At 37.0% G+C, this 17,937-nt stretch overlaps 1 protein-coding gene across 10 annotated transcripts in view; it reads right to left on the bottom strand.

The window, feature by feature from the left end:
• dgki (diacylglycerol kinase, iota) overlaps positions 1-17,937 on the bottom strand; it is a 288,696-nt gene that overhangs the window by 89,681 nt on the left and 181,078 nt on the right. For 9 of the 10 annotated variants that reach the window (XM_039769554.1, XM_039769556.1, XM_039769555.1 and 6 more), the window contains exons 8-12: positions 17,114-17,230; positions 16,257-16,331; positions 15,865-15,960; positions 14,399-14,481; positions 1,620-1,680 (exon numbers count right to left, since the gene is read on the bottom strand). In XM_039769554.1, the coding sequence (XP_039625488.1) occupies positions 1,620-1,680; positions 14,399-14,481; positions 15,865-15,960; positions 16,257-16,331; positions 17,114-17,230 (432 nt within the window). The remainder of the gene's footprint in view (positions 1-1,619; positions 1,681-14,398; positions 14,482-15,864; positions 15,961-16,256; positions 16,332-17,113; positions 17,231-17,937) is intronic. The other variant, XM_039769558.1, reaches the window with a different exon arrangement.

Raw genomic sequence — 17,937 nt, 5'->3', positions numbered from 1 at the left:
AGGCTTTTTCAAGGTGACGCGTGTGTTAGGCAAACAAGGAGCCGTCAGCTGAATGCCAATCCGGGAGTGAGAATGGCTGCACCTGGTGGTGGTCTAGTGGCCACTTGCACTGTGCCCAATGCCACTGGGGTCAGTTCTGGTCAAGCTTCGATGAGTTAGCGTTAGAGGGATGGACACGGTGAGGTGCTCCTCTTAACTCTCAGTGGAAGTGAGACGATGCATTCCAAAGTCTTCACCTCACTTTTTTGTGAAAGTGTCCCTGTGTGAAACGCTAATTTTGGAGATAACCTAACTTTCTCAATATCACTTCCTCAAAGTCTAAGTGTTAGGGGGCAGGACCCAATTCCAGCAGTTCATACACAAGATTGGAGCCAACATTGAAGAGGATTCTGCCCATCATAGGATCACTCATGCACACATCCACATTCATACTTACACAGGGTCTAATGTAATGTGACAATATTATATGATAATGACTTACTAAAAACAGCTCTTCCTCAGTCTGCTGCCATGAATTGGTTTTACTACTTGGTCCATCCAAACCAAGTAGCAAATACAAGCCATTCACAATTCCTTTGCTTCATAATTTTAACATTTTAGTTTTATATGATGCCAGCCTAATTAAACAATGTATGTACATCACTTCTGCCTTCTATCAAATTCCTCTCACAATTACAAACATTCCATTTTGAATCAATTTATTACATTCTTATTTTTTACTCCTGGATGGCACTCAAATAAGACTAAAACTAACATTAATTTTATTCTAAAAAATTCTAGTTGCACCTTCTTCACTTCATTGCTAAGATTAAAGGGTGCATAACTCTGATTTGTATAACATCTATATGTTATATGACTCATGTATGAGGCAGAGCAATCTGACCTCTTATGATCAAGAGGTATGAGAAAATAGAAAACAATTATCAAAAATCCATCCTTCTCAAGACATTTCCTAGATGAAAACAAATAAACCACAATAAATTCTGTGGCACTGACATCTTAGTATCAAGAGTGGCTTTTTTAATGAATCTATTGCTGGTTGTCTTTATTCACAATGCATTTTATTTAGATAAGCAATTAAAATGTGACCAATAATAGGTACATAATGGAATAGCTATTACAACACAACTGTTTTCTTATACAGTTTGAATATCACTAATCCAAAATGCCTGGGACTAAAAGTATTTCAGATTTCAGAGTTGGGAATATTTACATATACATAAAGAGATATGTTTTGGGACACTCTTGATCAAGCAGGCAAATATAGCCAGACCAGCTAAATGATGACTTACACGTATAATAATTCATACTGTAATACTGAGCTGTTTTTAGAATGTGTATTATTGTGACAAAAATAATACGGTAAACCTCAAAAGTGATGAATAAGATGTGTAGAATCTATCCTAGTTCCCTTAAAAGATGGCCAAAGCTGAATTTTGCACTGAAGAACTATACTTTACTGTATATCTGAAGGGATCTTTAATGCACTTTATTTTTCAGTGGTTGGGTATCTATTTTTTTACAAATCAGCATGACAAATTAACATGGCACATTTTATAGCAGAACATTGAACATTGAATGAATTTTATTGCTGAAGTGAACCATTAAATAAGTATTACCGTTCCATCACCTCCACAAGCAAGAATCCGTAAGTTTGGCACCTTCTTGTACAATTCTAACCTGGAACAGGGCAAAATGAATGTGAAAAAATTAGATTAAAAGTCAAACCAAGAAGCCAAGATTGAGTAGTTAAGAAATACTTGACTAAAGTAGACATGAAAAAGAAAGGACAAACATTTGTAAGAGAAAATCTATTAATATATACTGTATATTGTTACAAACTACAGTTTGGCCATCTTCATGTTAATAGCACCAGGAATCGACTATGAAATATACTCTGAAAGTTTACATTACACTTAAACCATGGAAACCAATTCATATAATATCTAATTAAATAAATGCTTCATTGACATCTAACTTTATTATAAAAACACATGCATTAACCCTCATCAAAACTATTGAAAAAAGTTGAATAATCTTGTTTTTATTCTGGTCAGTTTAGGGGTAAACTACAGTAGAACAATAGAATAACAAAGAAAGTCACACATTGTTCGGATACATACGACTCCAGTATTTTTGCAGCACATGTCAAACAAGTCGGTCATATGTAAATTATTTAAATGGCTAAATCTGGTTCAGGGTCACAGAGGCTGCAGCTTATCCTGGTAGCACTGGAGACAAGGCAGTAACTGACCTTGGATTGTGTGCTAATTCACTGCAAAGTTCACATTGATGCACACACTCAGACTCAACAACACTGTGTATCAATCAGCTGGTACTCACTTTGTCCTGATTGACCACAAGAAAAGAATTGTGGAATATAATATGTCATGTAATGATAATGTTTAAACAAACTGTGGATACTCATATGTGGTATGAATGTGTGAATATACTATATAATACTTACAGGTTTTTGTATTCTCCAGGTTTTTGCAGTTTTTCTCATGGCATTGGCGAATTTGCTTTTCTAAGACATCCTCATGCTTTTCAAAAGTTGTTTGCAGATTGGAAATAAGCATGCAACACTGATCTAAGGCCTATGCCACCTTCTTAATGTTTTTTCTTTTTTTCTTTCATTCATTTCCAAAGGCACACTTCTGTGGGTAACAGCACAAATCCTCTTGTTTTTCAGAACAATCTCTTTTTATGCCCATTATAGTGTGATAGGTTATCTGTGCTGTAGTATTTGGTTATCAAGGTCAAATCCAGGTGGGAGTTTTCCTGTGTGTCATTGGCACACTTTTCTCTGGAGACTTTGCTTCCTCTCACAGTTCAGTATATGGGCCCAATGTGTACTCTGCAATGGGCTTCATGGTGAGATATTAAACTATTTCAACATTGTCCTAGTGTGTGGATATAAACACAGGAAACTTCAGTTTCTGTATTACATCTTGCCTGAAGAAGGGGCCTGAGTTGCCTCAAAAGCTTGCATATTGTAATCTTTTTAGTTAGCCAATAAAAGGTGTCATTTTGCTTGGCTTTTCTCAACATTTCCCAAGATAATCTCCTATTTACAGTAAATGGGATAGGAGACCTGGAGCAAATTAGCTACTAACTTACAAACCTGTAAATTTATCAGACGACTTAAGACCCTTGGGCATGTAATATATAGTCTCCAAATTTCCATGTATTGTTATGAAAAGTTCAGATCTTGCCTAAAATCCACTTTTCCTCTAATGCATTTTTGACTGTAACTGTGTAAATTTTGTTTTAAATATCTAATCTTTTATTAGAGAGCATGGTGGCACAGTGGATAGAGCTGCTGTCTCACTGGTCTGGCACCCTGGGTTTAAGTTTCACATAGAGGGAAATAATAAGAAGTCAAGCAAAATGACACCTTTTATTGGCTAACTAAAAAGATTACAATATGCAAGCTTTCGAGGCAACTCAGGCACCTTCTTCAAGCCTGAGTATACTAGTAGTCATGCTTTTCAGATCATTAAAAGTGTGAAAGCCACGAGGCTCCTAGACGACAAACAGACATTCCTGCTAAGGGAGAGAAAGGTGCCAGACCCAAAAAGGACTTCTCAGGAAGATGGACAGACATCCCGACCAAGAAAAATGATTCCTTACCCAGGCGGGAAGCCCCAGGCAAATGGACAGCCATCCTGACCGGATTTATTTCTAAGACCTTCCTTGGCTAGGGAGTAAAGGAATGACAGGGAAGAAATGTCTCTGGGGGATGTTTATCCCTCCCAATTGCGAGATGGCAGCAGCCCTGAATATCGGTGCCCATTCGGGAACCAGCATGGAATGCCGGGAATTATAGTTCAGCAGCACAGTCCTGCTGGGGTCCATGGGTGCTGCAAGAGGGCGCTGCAGGGAGATGTACACCCTGTTATGTGGGATGTCTGTGTGAACCGGAAGTGCTTCCAACTGGACACAGCCCTGGCACCGAAGGTACTCCTAGGTCCCCAATAAAAGGGACCACACTTCCTTGTGCAGGTGAGTCAGAGTTGGGAGAAAGGAAGGCAACACTCAACTGCAGGAGCGCAGTGTGGTGGAGAGAGGAGAGGAGAGGTGAATTGAAGGAGGGATAACTGTTTTGTGCTTAATTTGGAAGAATTGTGTAATAAACACAACTTTATTTTGAACATGGGATGGTCTTGTGGGTTTGTTTTTGGGGTTTGGGGCTCTCTGCAAATCTCTAGCCTTCACAATAGATTATCAGTCAATCAATTAATCTTTATTTTACACAGTACTTAAAAGAGCACTGTCACAAGGTGGTTTACTGCATAAATAAAAATACATTCAGAGGACAAATCAATGGAAAACAGTAAAATACTTACAAGTGCTTGGAAACATATTTAAAAAAAGCACTATTCATGGAGAGCTGCAGTGGCAGCATCAAGGGACAGACATCCCTGAATGTGATAACAGTACCAACTGCACACACTGAGACCATACTGATCTCCAGTTTACCTAACACATGTGAGAGGAAACTCTAGTTCCATAAAAAAATAAAAAAATAAAACAATAACACCAATACTGTGAAAATGCACATACCCACAAATGTAGAATTTATTCCAAGTATTGAAGATAACTTTGATGTTGACAGGTCACCACTGTAATAACAGCTGTTCCCTAAATTTAAAATTATGATTGATTTGCCTATAGTTACAGCTCTGATTTTTTTTCTGGCCTCTTTGATCAGCAGGTTGTCAAGGTGCCTTCATACGATTTTGCTCAAGATGAACTTGTTTCCACAACATGGTCAATAATTACATGACACGAGGAAGAGAAGCATGACTAATCGTGCTGTTCAGTCACAATTTAAAAGAACGGAAAAGGCAACAGACATTGAAATTCTGATTTATTTTACTGATCTAAATCCTGAAACAAATTGCAACCACTTACAAAACAGTTGCTTAACCACAGACCTTCTAACTGGTTTCATCCAGCTCAGGCATGTGGGGTGCCTATCCTGCAGTGTTAAGCACAAGCCAGAAACCAGCTCTAGACGGGGAGGAGGGGTTTGGAGGGGGGTCACTCTATCAAGTTCAGAACTGCCAACCAACCTAAAGTAGGATGAATGTGTGAAGATAACCAGAGTACCTAGAGAAAAACTGAAATGTGACCGGACCAGTCTCTAGGCAACATTACCCCTATACCATCATAACAAAGATAACCTACTTATTTAATTTATTAATTTAAAATACAACCAATTGCACACACTTTAAGAGACATTGTAATAAATGCTATGCACCTCTAGAAGAGAACTGTGAAATACTATCATTTTGATTTTAATAATTTTATATACATACTCGTTGAGCATTGCAAATTAATTTACAAATCCTTTCTTACTTCAACATATAAAGCCATTATAAGGGTTTTTACACTTAGAACATCCATCCATCCATTATTCAACCCGCTATATCCTAACTACAGGACCATGGGGGTCTGCTGGAGCCAATCCCAGCCAACACAGGGCACAAGGCAGGAAACAAACCCCGGGCAGGGTGCCAGCCCACCGCAGGGCATGCACACACACACCCAAACACCAAGCACACACTAGGCACAATTTAGAATCGCCAATGCACCTAACCTGCATGTCTTTGGACTGTGGGAGGAAACCGGAGTACCTGGAGGAAACCTATGGGGAGAACATGCAAACTCCCTGGAAGCAAAACTGGGTCTCCTAACTGCGAGGCAGAAGCGCTACCTACTGTGCCACCAAGACACCCCACACTTAGAACATTCAACTTGTAATGTTCACATTGTAGTCATGAAACAAACTGAAAATTGTCTTGATGGTAAGAATTAAGGAAACATTCTACTATCATAACATCTGAAAACTGAAAAACATCTGAGAGACATTTACATATAGGAAGATTCTACTTTATGATCTGCAGATTGTCACTACTAAGTATTAAATACAAATCATCGACTTATTTCTTGTGTTGGTCCTTTTCCCAATTTTTATTTTTACTAAAGCTGTTAGAGGCAATGGACAGATTAAGTAACATGATTTCCACTGTCAGAGGTGGCTGGGGTGGCGATTCTGACCGGGATGCCCAGGAGGACTGGAGGAGGGCTTGCGCCTTCCCCAGACCATCTGGGGGCGACTGCCCTGGTTCCTTTGGGGGCCGGAGAGACAGAGCTTTTAAGCTCCACCCTGTAGGGGCCAGTGGTCACCGCCAGGGGTTGCCCCCATGCCTTTGGACCTCAGCACTTCCGCCACACCAGGAAGTGCTAGGTGGAAGAGGAGCAGGGACACCCGGAGTTGTTCTGGGGATACAGCCGGCACTTCCGCCACATGGGGGCATGTCGGTGGGAGATTGCGGGGAAGCACCTGGAACACATCCGGGTGTGAATAAAAGGGGCTGCCTCCCTTCATTCGAGGCAAGAATCTGGACTGGAGTGGACTGAGCTTGCTGGAGGAGGCAAGGAGGCGGCCTGAAGAAAGTAAGGCATTGTGTGGCCAGGACTTTGGGGACTTGTGGGGGATTTGTGTGGCACTTGTAAATAGTTGGGACTTGTAAAATAAATGTGTTTGTGGGTGACATGAACGTGTCTGCCTGTCTGTGTCCGGGCCAGCCTTCACACCACAAATGAAACATTTATCTTGAACAAGCGAGTCAAAACAATAACTTTGCCTTAGCTGTGCCAAAATTGGAAAGACTTAAGGGTATATTCACTAGAAATATTCTTGAAACATAAAATTGTAATCATCCATACTTTGTTATACTTCAAATCAGTAAAAATAATGAACTGATACAACTGATACAAATACCATGTTTTTCTTTTAAAATTGTATTTTCTCAGTATTCAAATGGAAAATGTAGGGTAATGGTGTGGCAGCACTGCAAAGTACCATGATTCACATTATTTTCTAATTTCTAACTTGTTTATTCATTTGTCTGCTTGTGAATCTGCTTAATCAAGTTCAGTTCTCTGGGTCATAAGTGGGTGCAAATCAGGATCTGTCCCAGAAAATGGTGCCAGTCCAAAACAGGCAACACTCCTGAACACACAATTGCACTTACTCATTCAGGACAATGTAGAAGTATCAGGTAACCTAAATATATTGCAGCAGTGGTTCTCAACCTGTGGGGCGGGCGTGAAGTAAAAAAAACAGGGGCGCAAAGATGTGAAAAAAAAGAAAACAAGAATCAAAAATATGAAAACAAACATCTGTTGAAACCAAAACAAATTAACTTAAACTACATTCTGATACTAGAACAATAAATATAGAGTTAGATAAATGTTGATAAAAGTTAATTAGGTATAATAAAATATGCATCTACATTTCAAAAAAATGTTAGAGGGGCGCGATTAAAACTGTTATGAAAACTCGGGTCGCAAATATTTAAAGGTTGAGAAACGCTGCATTGCAGATTTTATTCCTGTCAAATCACCCTATGTGTACTATGCCTTGCCTATGTTCCATGTTTTTTGTTGGTGATTTCAATTCCAGGAACTGCCCCTCCATTCTGTAATTTTAGAGGGTCTCCCATAGTTCTGGAGGTTCATTTTCAATGTGCTCAGGAGTTTTGGTGAATTCTTGTTTTTTGCTTTGCTTTTATGAATTTCTGGATTTTTGACCCTGTTTTGTTCTGGTTTTTTTTTTTTACCATTCTTTGGATTTGTGATTTGGGACTTTATTTGATAAGATTTCCTTATGTGTTAGGCATCTTCATTTTGCAATTGTACACTTCAGAACTTCACAGTATCAGACAGCATCTTTTGTGGAAAGAAAACCTTTTAATTTTTTTTACAGTTTCTGTGTTTGTCTATTTGTGTAGTGGGAAGTTTTGGAACTGCTTTTTGGGAATTGGTGGTTTGGGACTCCAAGCCATAACACTGTGAAAGTTTACGCATTGACCAACAGCAAAAACCTTAACTCTACCACCAGTTAAGCATCACCCGAGTCAACCCTTTTCTTTCTTTTTTAGAACCTGCATGCCTGTGTTCTTCCTTTATTATATTGTGATTATTTTTATGGTTTTGATATGGGCAAAATTGTACCCTGTTATTATTTTATGTGTCCCTGATATTTCTGAGTTAGTTATTAATTTCTATTGCTTTTATTTTGAGCACCACCATTTTCTTTATTTAAGAGCGTTGCTACTTTGGATTATCTGTTGCTGAAAACAATGCTCCACTTCTACCACATGGTGGCCAGATATTCAGATGCTTGATGCCATTGGGCCATCTCTATTTAAGATTCTTTTTTTCACATCACAAGTTTCTGAATAGTAAAAACATATCTTTTGTGTGGTAGCTAGTGTTCAAAATATTCTGGAAATCAGGATTTTTTGATTTGGTTATTGTTGTGTATTTTGAACTTTAGTTGATCTTTTTGGTTTTTACCTTTGCCCTTTTTTGACTATGATTTTTTTTCTCATCTTCTCATTCTTGTGGCACTTTTTCCTCTTTTCTGTAACCTGATTTTTGCCATTTCAAGATAATCTACCTCAATTTAAACTTGCACATTGATATTTGATTATTTCCTATATTTTAAAATATAGACAAAACAAATGTGGCTTTATTTTTAATTACTGCTCTAAGATATAAAAAATACAATTTACAAGGACAACAACAGTCATGAAAAGTAACAAGGAGTGTTTTGTAAGATAGATAGACAGACAGACAGACAGACACACAGATAGATAGATAGATAGATAGATAGATAGATAGATAGATAGATAGATAGATAGATAGATAGATAGATAGATAGATAGATAGATAGATAGATACTTTATATATATACACTATGGGACAAGCATTGTTAAAGGACAACTTAAGATAATCAACATATATTGTTTTGTATGAGTACCAGATTAACAGAAGAAAAAAAACCAAAAAACAATATACGGTATCATTAATGGCTCTAGTAAGATTTAGAATCAGCCCACATAAAAAAAAAACTGTTATGTGCAGGATAAATTGTAAAATGCATATTGAGATGCTGCTGTTGATTCTTTTCAACTGTGCATCTTGTAGTCTTGTGAACTGGTCAGCAATATTTCTTTTATTTTTAAGCTGCACAGATCACACACAAAGCTGCTCACAAAGTATTGCTTTTATTTGCTTTCTCTGTTTCCAAAGTGCATTGCACTATATCTTTATAAATTTTATTTACCAAGACTTTTGTTATCTTCCAATACTGCCATATTGCTTTCACTTTCAGTGACATTTTATTTGTATTCTATTGATGGGTTTGCAAATTATTTTCTCCGTTAAGTCTACTGTATCATACATTTAAAAAAGTGTCACTTTTAAACTTTTCACAAAAAAATCTAAACAAACAGAATATTTTAGTTACATTCTTAGCAGATGGACACTTCATTATTCATAGATCTATAAAGCTACTAACGAGCATAAGTATTTGAGCTTTATTCCAAATGTCCTTTCAAAATCAATCAAATTCTATATCATTTAAAGAGTTCTGTAAACTGTATCTTATTTACTGGATTTCTAATTTCACTCCACTGGTTTGTTTAAACTGGTCAATTTGTTATTTCCTGCTAAGTTTGAAACTGTATTTCACCAAACTGACACAACCTAATATGCCATCTTGTTCTTTTTAAACAATTACTTATCTGTGATGAAGGATTTTAAATTTTAAAAATTAGTTTGTTTCATCTATACTAATAAAAGGCAAAGCCCTCACTCACTCACTCACTCACTGACTCATCACTAATTCTCCAACTTCCCGTGTGGGTGGAAGGCTGAAATTTGGCAGGTTCATTCCTTACAGCTTCCTTACAAAAGTTGGGCAGGTTTTATATCGAAATTCTTCGCGTAATGGTCATAACTGGAAGCTGTTTTTCTCCATTTACTGTAATGGAGATGAGCTTCAACGCCGTGGGGGCGGAGTTTCGTGTGACATCATCACGCCTTCCACGTAATCATGCAGTACATAGAAAACCAGGAAGACCTCAAAAAAGCACTGAAGAAAACATGCATTATATAATTGAGAAGGCAGCGAAACAATAAGAAGCGAGCGAGTGACATATACAACCATATTTATGAGTTCTTCTACTTCGGAAACAAAGCACGATGTAAACCTACACTTTAAATTAAGTTCATAGACAGGCTGCCGCTGGCGTTTGTAATATAGTGCCTGCCCATATAAGGCCGTCCGTCAGCGGCAATCCAATAGCAAACTCCCACTAAATATTCATGGGTGAAGGACTGTGCTTATGCAGAGGAAGATGAGATGGTCAGGGTGGTGTTTGGCACAAACTCAGCGAAACTGCGAGAGAAAGTTTTAAGTGCCAGGACTAAGGTAACATTAAATACAGCCATGGACATAGCACGAGATGGCACCAGCACAGCTGGAAACCTTCGATGCATGTACACCGAGTGGCTCACGTGAACTGACGCAGTGCACAGATAAAAAGCAACAGTTCCAAAGAGCGCTGAACAAAACCAATTACACAATTGAAAAGGCAGCAAAAATATGAAGCGTCTGATACATGCAAGCATATTCATAAATCCAGCTACTGCGGAAACAAAGCACACGGTGGAAAAAGTCAATGTCCCGCTAAAGGAAGACAGTGTAAAAAAACCCGTGCATGCAGTGTGTCAGGTCTCAGATAAAGAAGAAGACGAGCTGTTTATTGATGCAGTAAGAAACGAATCGATGAATGAAACCTGTCATCTTTACAACGATTGACAAACACGGAATGTAACTTGAACACAACACATCCTACAAATACGAACCTGATTGAAAGAAATAATGATAATCAAATCCTTGATGACAGCAACACTCAGTAACACTCACAAAACAAATACTGTATATTGACAGTCATGTTACGTTATTTTTAAAATGTTCCCTTTTCTTTTCTAGCTTTTTAACACACTACTTCTCGCTCGATACGCGGGTATATATGTATATATATATACCGATCTACATACTCGAATAATGGATACTTTATTCGCCATCAATGATTGTTTTGGTAAAGCCATACTCAGTGTATTCATTAGATGAACGGTAAAAACGTAAGAGCGAGGGGAGGATGACTTATTGAGGCATGCAGGCTGTAGTGCGCGTCAACTCTATCTGAATTGCGCGATCACATTTAAAAAATATATATCTTTTCAAGTTCTATTTAGTCCATATGTGTCAAACTCAAGGGCCGCGAGATCATTTTATATACTGTATTATTGTTATTAATGGCCCGGGTATATGAAGCGCTGGTAACACAATAAACTACAGATCCCATAATGCAGCGCTTCAGCTGCCTTGCCGAACACTTACCGCGTTAATCAAGTCTAGCTTATGATGCTGCAAGTTATTGCAAAGGTAGCTCACACGATGCTGAAGAGAAAAGTTGATTCTGAAAATAGAGCCTTTAAAAACCGATGGGAGGCTGAGTATATGTTTACTGAACCCGTGTGTCTCATTTGTGGAGCTAATGTGGCTGTAATTACAGAATTTAATCTAAGACGGCACTATGAGACAAAACATCAGGGTAACCTGAATGCAATGCAGAAGATACAGAAAGCAGAAGAATTAAATAAGAATCTGACACTTCAGCGGACGTTTTACCCGTGCACAATCACAAAGTGATTTCAAGTGAAGCTGCTTTTATGGGAGACACAAATGCACTAGTGCAATTTGCCCCACTTTCCCTGTTGCCAAGTAATGTTAAACCAAGTCGTCACTACGGTGTTCCCAAACGCACTTTGCTGATAAACTGAGCGCACTGAGTTTGCACGGCGCTTTGGTGACTTTGAAGAACAAAAAAGTCTGTCTACATGCGGCTCGAACCTTGTGCATGTTTGGTAGCACATATCTGTGTGAGAAGCTCTTCTCAGTGATAAAGACTAACAAAACAGCACACAGGAGTCGCCTCACTGATGAGCACCTGCAGTCCATCCTGAGAATCTCCACAACACAGAACCTCACACCAAACAGAAACGAACTTGTTGCCAAAAAAAGATGCCAGGCGTCCAGCTCTAAAATGACATAAGAGCAAAGACAACTGAATGATTTGATTTGTTATTGCTGAAAGGAACACATTTTATTTATATTTCTAGGTTTTGTTATGCAGCATGTTCATATTTGAATTTGTATAATTTTGACAGGATATATTTTTATGGAGAGCAAAATCTTTTGGGATATTTAAAATCTAAGTTTATTTTTTATATAAAATTACATAAGAGTAAAGAAATGTGAATGTTTGTTCTTTTAACGTTTACTTTATTTCTAACTTGTATAATTTAGACAGGATATATTTTTATGGAGAGCAAAATATTATAAGTTGTTTAAGGTTTGAGTTGATTTATTCACGAATAATATTCCTGTCTGTTTTTACCATTCCTACCAAAGATATTTCTGTCGACTAAATAAAAATTCCTTCTATTTAAAATTTAAATAGAACTTGAACAAATACGATAGTTCTTAATATCCACACAGACTTGCACGTAAGAGCGGGAGTTATCCGTTTTAACAAGCAGCGTATTGCACTGATACGAAATAGCTGTGTGTGTATATATGTAGATATGTATGTATATGTATATATATGTGTGTATGTATGTATATATATATGTATTTGTGTGTATATATGTGTGTGTATGTGTGTATGTATATGTATGTGTATATATGTAGATATATATATGTATGTATATATGTGTGTGTGTATATATGTGTATATGTATAGATATGTATATATATATATATGTTTATGTGTGTGTGTGTAAATATATATATATATTTATATATATATATATATATATATATATATATATATATATATATATATACATATATGACAGCAACACTCATCACTCACAACAGTGACAAAACAATTACATTGACAATGTTACGTTATTTTCAAAATGTTTCCTTTTCTTTTCATTGCTTCTTTAACACACTACTTCTCCGCTGCGAAGCGCGGGTATTTTGCTAGTACTTTATATACTGATCAGTCGAAGTTTCAAAACTACTGACAGGTGAAGTGAATAACATTGATTATCTTGTTACAATCGCACTTGTTAAGGGGACGGATATATTTAGGCACAAGTTAAACAGTTCTTGAAGGTGATGTGATGGAATCAAGAAAAATGGGTAAGTGTAAGTATCTGAGGGACTTTGAGAAGGACCAGATTGTGATGGTTAGATGACTGAATTAGAGCATCTTTAAAACTGCAGTTCTAGTGAGGTGTTCCAGGTATGCAGTAGTTAGTACCTACCAAAAGTAGTTCAAGTAAGGACAACAGGTGAACCATTGACGGGGTCATTATTGGTCAAGGCTCACTGAGCAACTCTAGCCAGTCTTGCTTGATCTCACGGATAAACTATTGCAGAACAAAATGTTGAAAAACATAATGCTGACCATAATGGTGGTAATTTAGGTGATAGAATACACAGTGCATCACAGCTTGCTGCATAGACCAGTCAGAATGTCCATGCTGACCCCTGTTCACTGCTGAAAGCACATACAATGGACACAGAGTGTTAGAACTAGACCATGGAGCAATGGAAGAAGGTGGCCTGCTCTGATAAATCATGTTTTCTTTTAGATCATGTGGATGGTTCAATGTGTGTGTGTGCATTGTTTACCTGGGGAAGAGATGGCAGAAGAATACACTATGATATGAAGGCAAGCCAGTGGAGGCAGTGTCATGCTCTGAACAATGTTCTGCTGGTAAAACATGGGTTAGGGCATTCAGAAGGATGATACTTTGAAATGTACCACTTACCTTAAGATTGTTGCGTATACCCCATGGCAATGGCAATGGTATAACCTATTCCGGATGTTGATTTGGCCTCCAAATTCCCCAGATCTCAAATTGATTGAGCACCAGGGTGATATGCTGGAAAAACAAGTCAGATTCAAGGATGCCCCACCTTGCAACTTACAGGACTTAAAAGTTCTGTTGCTACTGCCTTGGTGCCAGACACCACAGGAGACCTTCAGAGGTGTTGTGGAGTCCATGTCTTGATGAGTCAGAGCTGTTTTGGCATGAGGAGGACCTACACAATAATTGGCAAGTGGGGGCTAACTGGTGTATACTGATTTTATATTTCATTTCAAAGGTATCAATAACTTCATTTTCACATCCTTTATGTCAGTTGCAGGGTAGATAGAGGCACACTGGTTAACATTGCTGTATCATGGATTCAGAATCTTAATTTTTGAATTATCACCTTTAACCCATGTCTACATGAGTGACTACTGCATGGCTTTCTTCCTACATCCTTAAGATGTGCAGTGTGAGTGTGAGCGTATGCATAAATAGATCCTGCAACAGACTCATACTCCATCCAGGGTTATTTCCTGCCTTGCACCTGATGCTGTGGAGACACTGCAGCCCTGATTTGACCATGGTACATTGTATGTACTGTCCAATGGTTTCAGCAAAAAAGTTAATAAACACTCACGCCTCCTTAGGTCCTCCCTGAGACAGATCAAAGACTTGACGGGGGTTTAAGAACCACATAAACATCTGAAGAACCTTTGTACCCTAAAGCATAGAAACATATTTTAATTAACATATACTATATAAAACACTATATAACACCCAATGAGAGAGAATTATATTCTAACTATTGTGTAACCACTCCAATTAACACTCTTGTACTCCCTTTTTGGGTGATGCGGCTACTAAATAAAAAAGAAGTTGAGGTCCCACCATTTTTTTGCCTTAATTTGTCACCCATAACACTGCTTAGTCAATTCTAATCAACATTATTTATAAAGAACAATTAAAAACAGTATGCAGTTACATTAAATTCAAATGGAAATAAAACTGCAACAGAAAACCCAAAATAGGGCTAAAATTAGCACAGACAGTGCAAAATAGGTATCTAAACCCCAAGGCATAAAAACATAATGACCCCCAAACCAAACCATAGCAAAACATTATTTTGTGTCACCAAAAGCCTGAGAAAAAAGGTCTTTTATCAGTCTTTCAACAAGATTTAAGTGTTGGGACCATAGAAGAAGTTTTGACAAATAAAGGTAACTCATTTCAGAGATTTGGAGCAGCCACTATAAAAGCTTAACTACCTTCCCTTATAAGGTGAGGATGTTGCACTGATAAGAGAAATTGGAAAAAAGATCTAAATGCCCTGGATTAAGAGAGTTGGATGTGGAGATCTGAGATATATGGAGGAGCCAGATTTTGTTAGTGCTTTAAAAAGAGAAGCACTTTAAACTATATCCTGAACCTAACCTAATGTACTTAATCATATCCTGATGTTAAAATTATTTTTGAAGTCACCTCTGTCTGTACTGGTCACCCACTCAAGTCAGTTATGGGAGAATAGTCAATAGAACTGGAAACCTTCTGTAAATAGCACATCATTATCTATAATATATTGTATGTGACTCAACTGTTTTAATGTTTGTGTATTATATATAGTACATCATTTGTAAGCTAATAGTGTATATGGTTCCCTTTTTATTAATCTATCATTTAAGTCATACAGCTTCACTAGCTTTCTTTTAATATCTTCATCTTACATTTTAATATCTTTCCTTATGATAAGAAATATATGTAAGGTGTTTGTTCAAACCGTCAGAATTTCCCTTTTGCAGAATAAATTTCTCCTTTTTGTCATGGAATTTACACAGATCATATGCTTTAACTTTTTTCCCCCAAGATTTCCATCATTTCGTGTTCAGAAAGAAAGGCATTGTAAAATTAATTAGATTAGTAGACCTAACTCACTGGAAATTCTGCTGCCGTAATGGGATGAAAAAAGAGCACACAAAAAACACATAGCATAAGCTAGTTTACACAGTAAAATTCAGTCAAGAGATCTTTATAAAATAAACTATGAATTCTAACTTTCATAAACGATTTACTATAAGCAACTAAGAGTCCATTGTTTTGTTGCCTCACCTGATTTCCACCACTTTTAGGGTTCACAAAAACTAGAAGTGGCTTCATTAAAGGTGATGGAAAGGGTTTAATGAGGAAAGGCTGCCACTTTGCATCCTGTGAAAACAGATTAAGAGTAATTGTTACACGGTGATGCTGTTCCTAAATGGCTAGTGAGGAGTTAGGGGAAGAGAGTTCATCCCTGAAAGTAGCAAATTACACACTAACCACTAATTAATCTGTTTAACTGCAAGAATGTGCGTTTTGTGAGAGGAGGCATAAAATATGTTTATGTCCTGCACACACTCGATTTCTCTCCAGGAAGGAGGTACTTATTATTTTACTGCTGCATTATTAATCCATAAAATAATGTTCCATTTTTTCCCTCTACCAAATTTCTGAAGAGTACTCACATCTAGGCCCTTTTTGCTGGTTCTTCGTTTGAATGATGTCCTTTTTTTTCTTCTGCTTGGATTTTTAAAAAAGTTCTGGGAACAGGAAAGAAATTATGCATGCCTAAGTTGTCGAACTCAGAGCCTTTGGAGCTGCACAAAAGAAGAGAGCACTCTGCAACCCCTGGCCATGTTATATAAATTGACAGTTTTCCACACCATAAATTACTGCACGTGAAACATAAATTTAAAGGTCAACTAGATTTTGTGATGACTAATTACAACAAAACCTGAAAGCTCTCACGCCATTTCAGTTTCAAGTTGAAGTGTCCTTGATTTGCAAAAGAAGTGTTTAAAATTAAAATGCCTAAGATTTTAAATCTTCATTTTTAGCTTAACATATTTGAATACTGTATGCTTAATTCTGGTGACACAAACACCCTTCTCTTAACTCCCAATTAATCTTAAATTTAGTAAGGCAACATGCAATATATATAAAAAAACTTGATGCATTTTATCAAAAAAAAAAAAAAGAAATAAGAAACATTCACACAAGAAACATAAAGATCACAATGCAATGGAAAATGCGTAACCTTAAAAAGTACAAACAACCTGCTTTGATGCTAAAAGCATAAGAAAAAAAAAAACTCAGACCTCATTTATTTTAAAGATAACAATGCTCACATTCACACTGACATAATTAAATCATGTCACTTTGTACTCTTTGTACTTGCAAATAAAAAGTGTTTTAGACCATTTACATATTTTGAACGAGAAAAGCACAACACTAATTCAGCAATGTCATTTCAAGCACTGCCAGAGACTGCCATCATGCAAAACAAACACATTATTTAATACTTGCAAAAGAGTATTTGTACCTGGGGCTTCTTCACTTTTATGATCCAGGAAGGGGGTACAATGACACCCGCATGAGCCCCCAGAGAACATGGCTCTTCAATCTGATGCAGCATGAAACATGTCACCTTGTTATGGAACTGCCCATATATAGAGAAAGAGATTCACAGTCATTCTGACAATACCTCTGATTCGAAGGAATATTTGACTCATTTTAGTGCAGCTGTTGTGGAAAGTAACAGATGTCATCATCATTTATAGTGTTTTACAATATTTGGCCAGCACATTAGGGTGCCAAGATTGCAGCATTATATGCTGTACTTTAAATATACTGGGCATGTAAAAGGTAGATGCAAACAATGTACGGAGAAATCTTTATTCCCCCAACTGATGAATGTGTACAGTATGTGTTGTACATCACATTATATAACAACAAATAAAAAAGAAATGTATTCTTTGAGTTAGAAAATCATAAATTTATCTCCAAGCATCTCTAAACTGGAAAGCTGGGATAGAAACTTTGTAAGAAATATAATCAATGATTAATTTGCAAGTTTAATTTTTATCCAGACATATATGTGTTTTTTTTTTATTTATTTACATATTTACACATATATTTTGGTTGCACATATACACCAACATAAAAGTATTTATCTTGTACTATGCTATGTGAGCTGTGAAACATAGCCAATTTTAAATTCAAGGCACAAAATCATCCATATAACCACAGACATAGAGAAGGAGAGGAAAGATGCTAGGAAACTCAAAATCAAATTTAACAACCAGTTTGAGCAGATTATCCTCTAGATACTGGGCAGACGACAGTGAAAAATTGGCACTCTGTTAC

This window comes from Polypterus senegalus, chromosome 11, assembly GCF_016835505.1.
Source record: "Polypterus senegalus isolate Bchr_013 chromosome 11, ASM1683550v1, whole genome shotgun sequence".
Taxonomy (NCBI): Eukaryota; Metazoa; Chordata; class Cladistia; order Polypteriformes; family Polypteridae; genus Polypterus; species Polypterus senegalus.
Note: the sequence above shows the minus strand (reverse complement) of the source record. Positions and strands in the feature narration are given on the sequence as shown.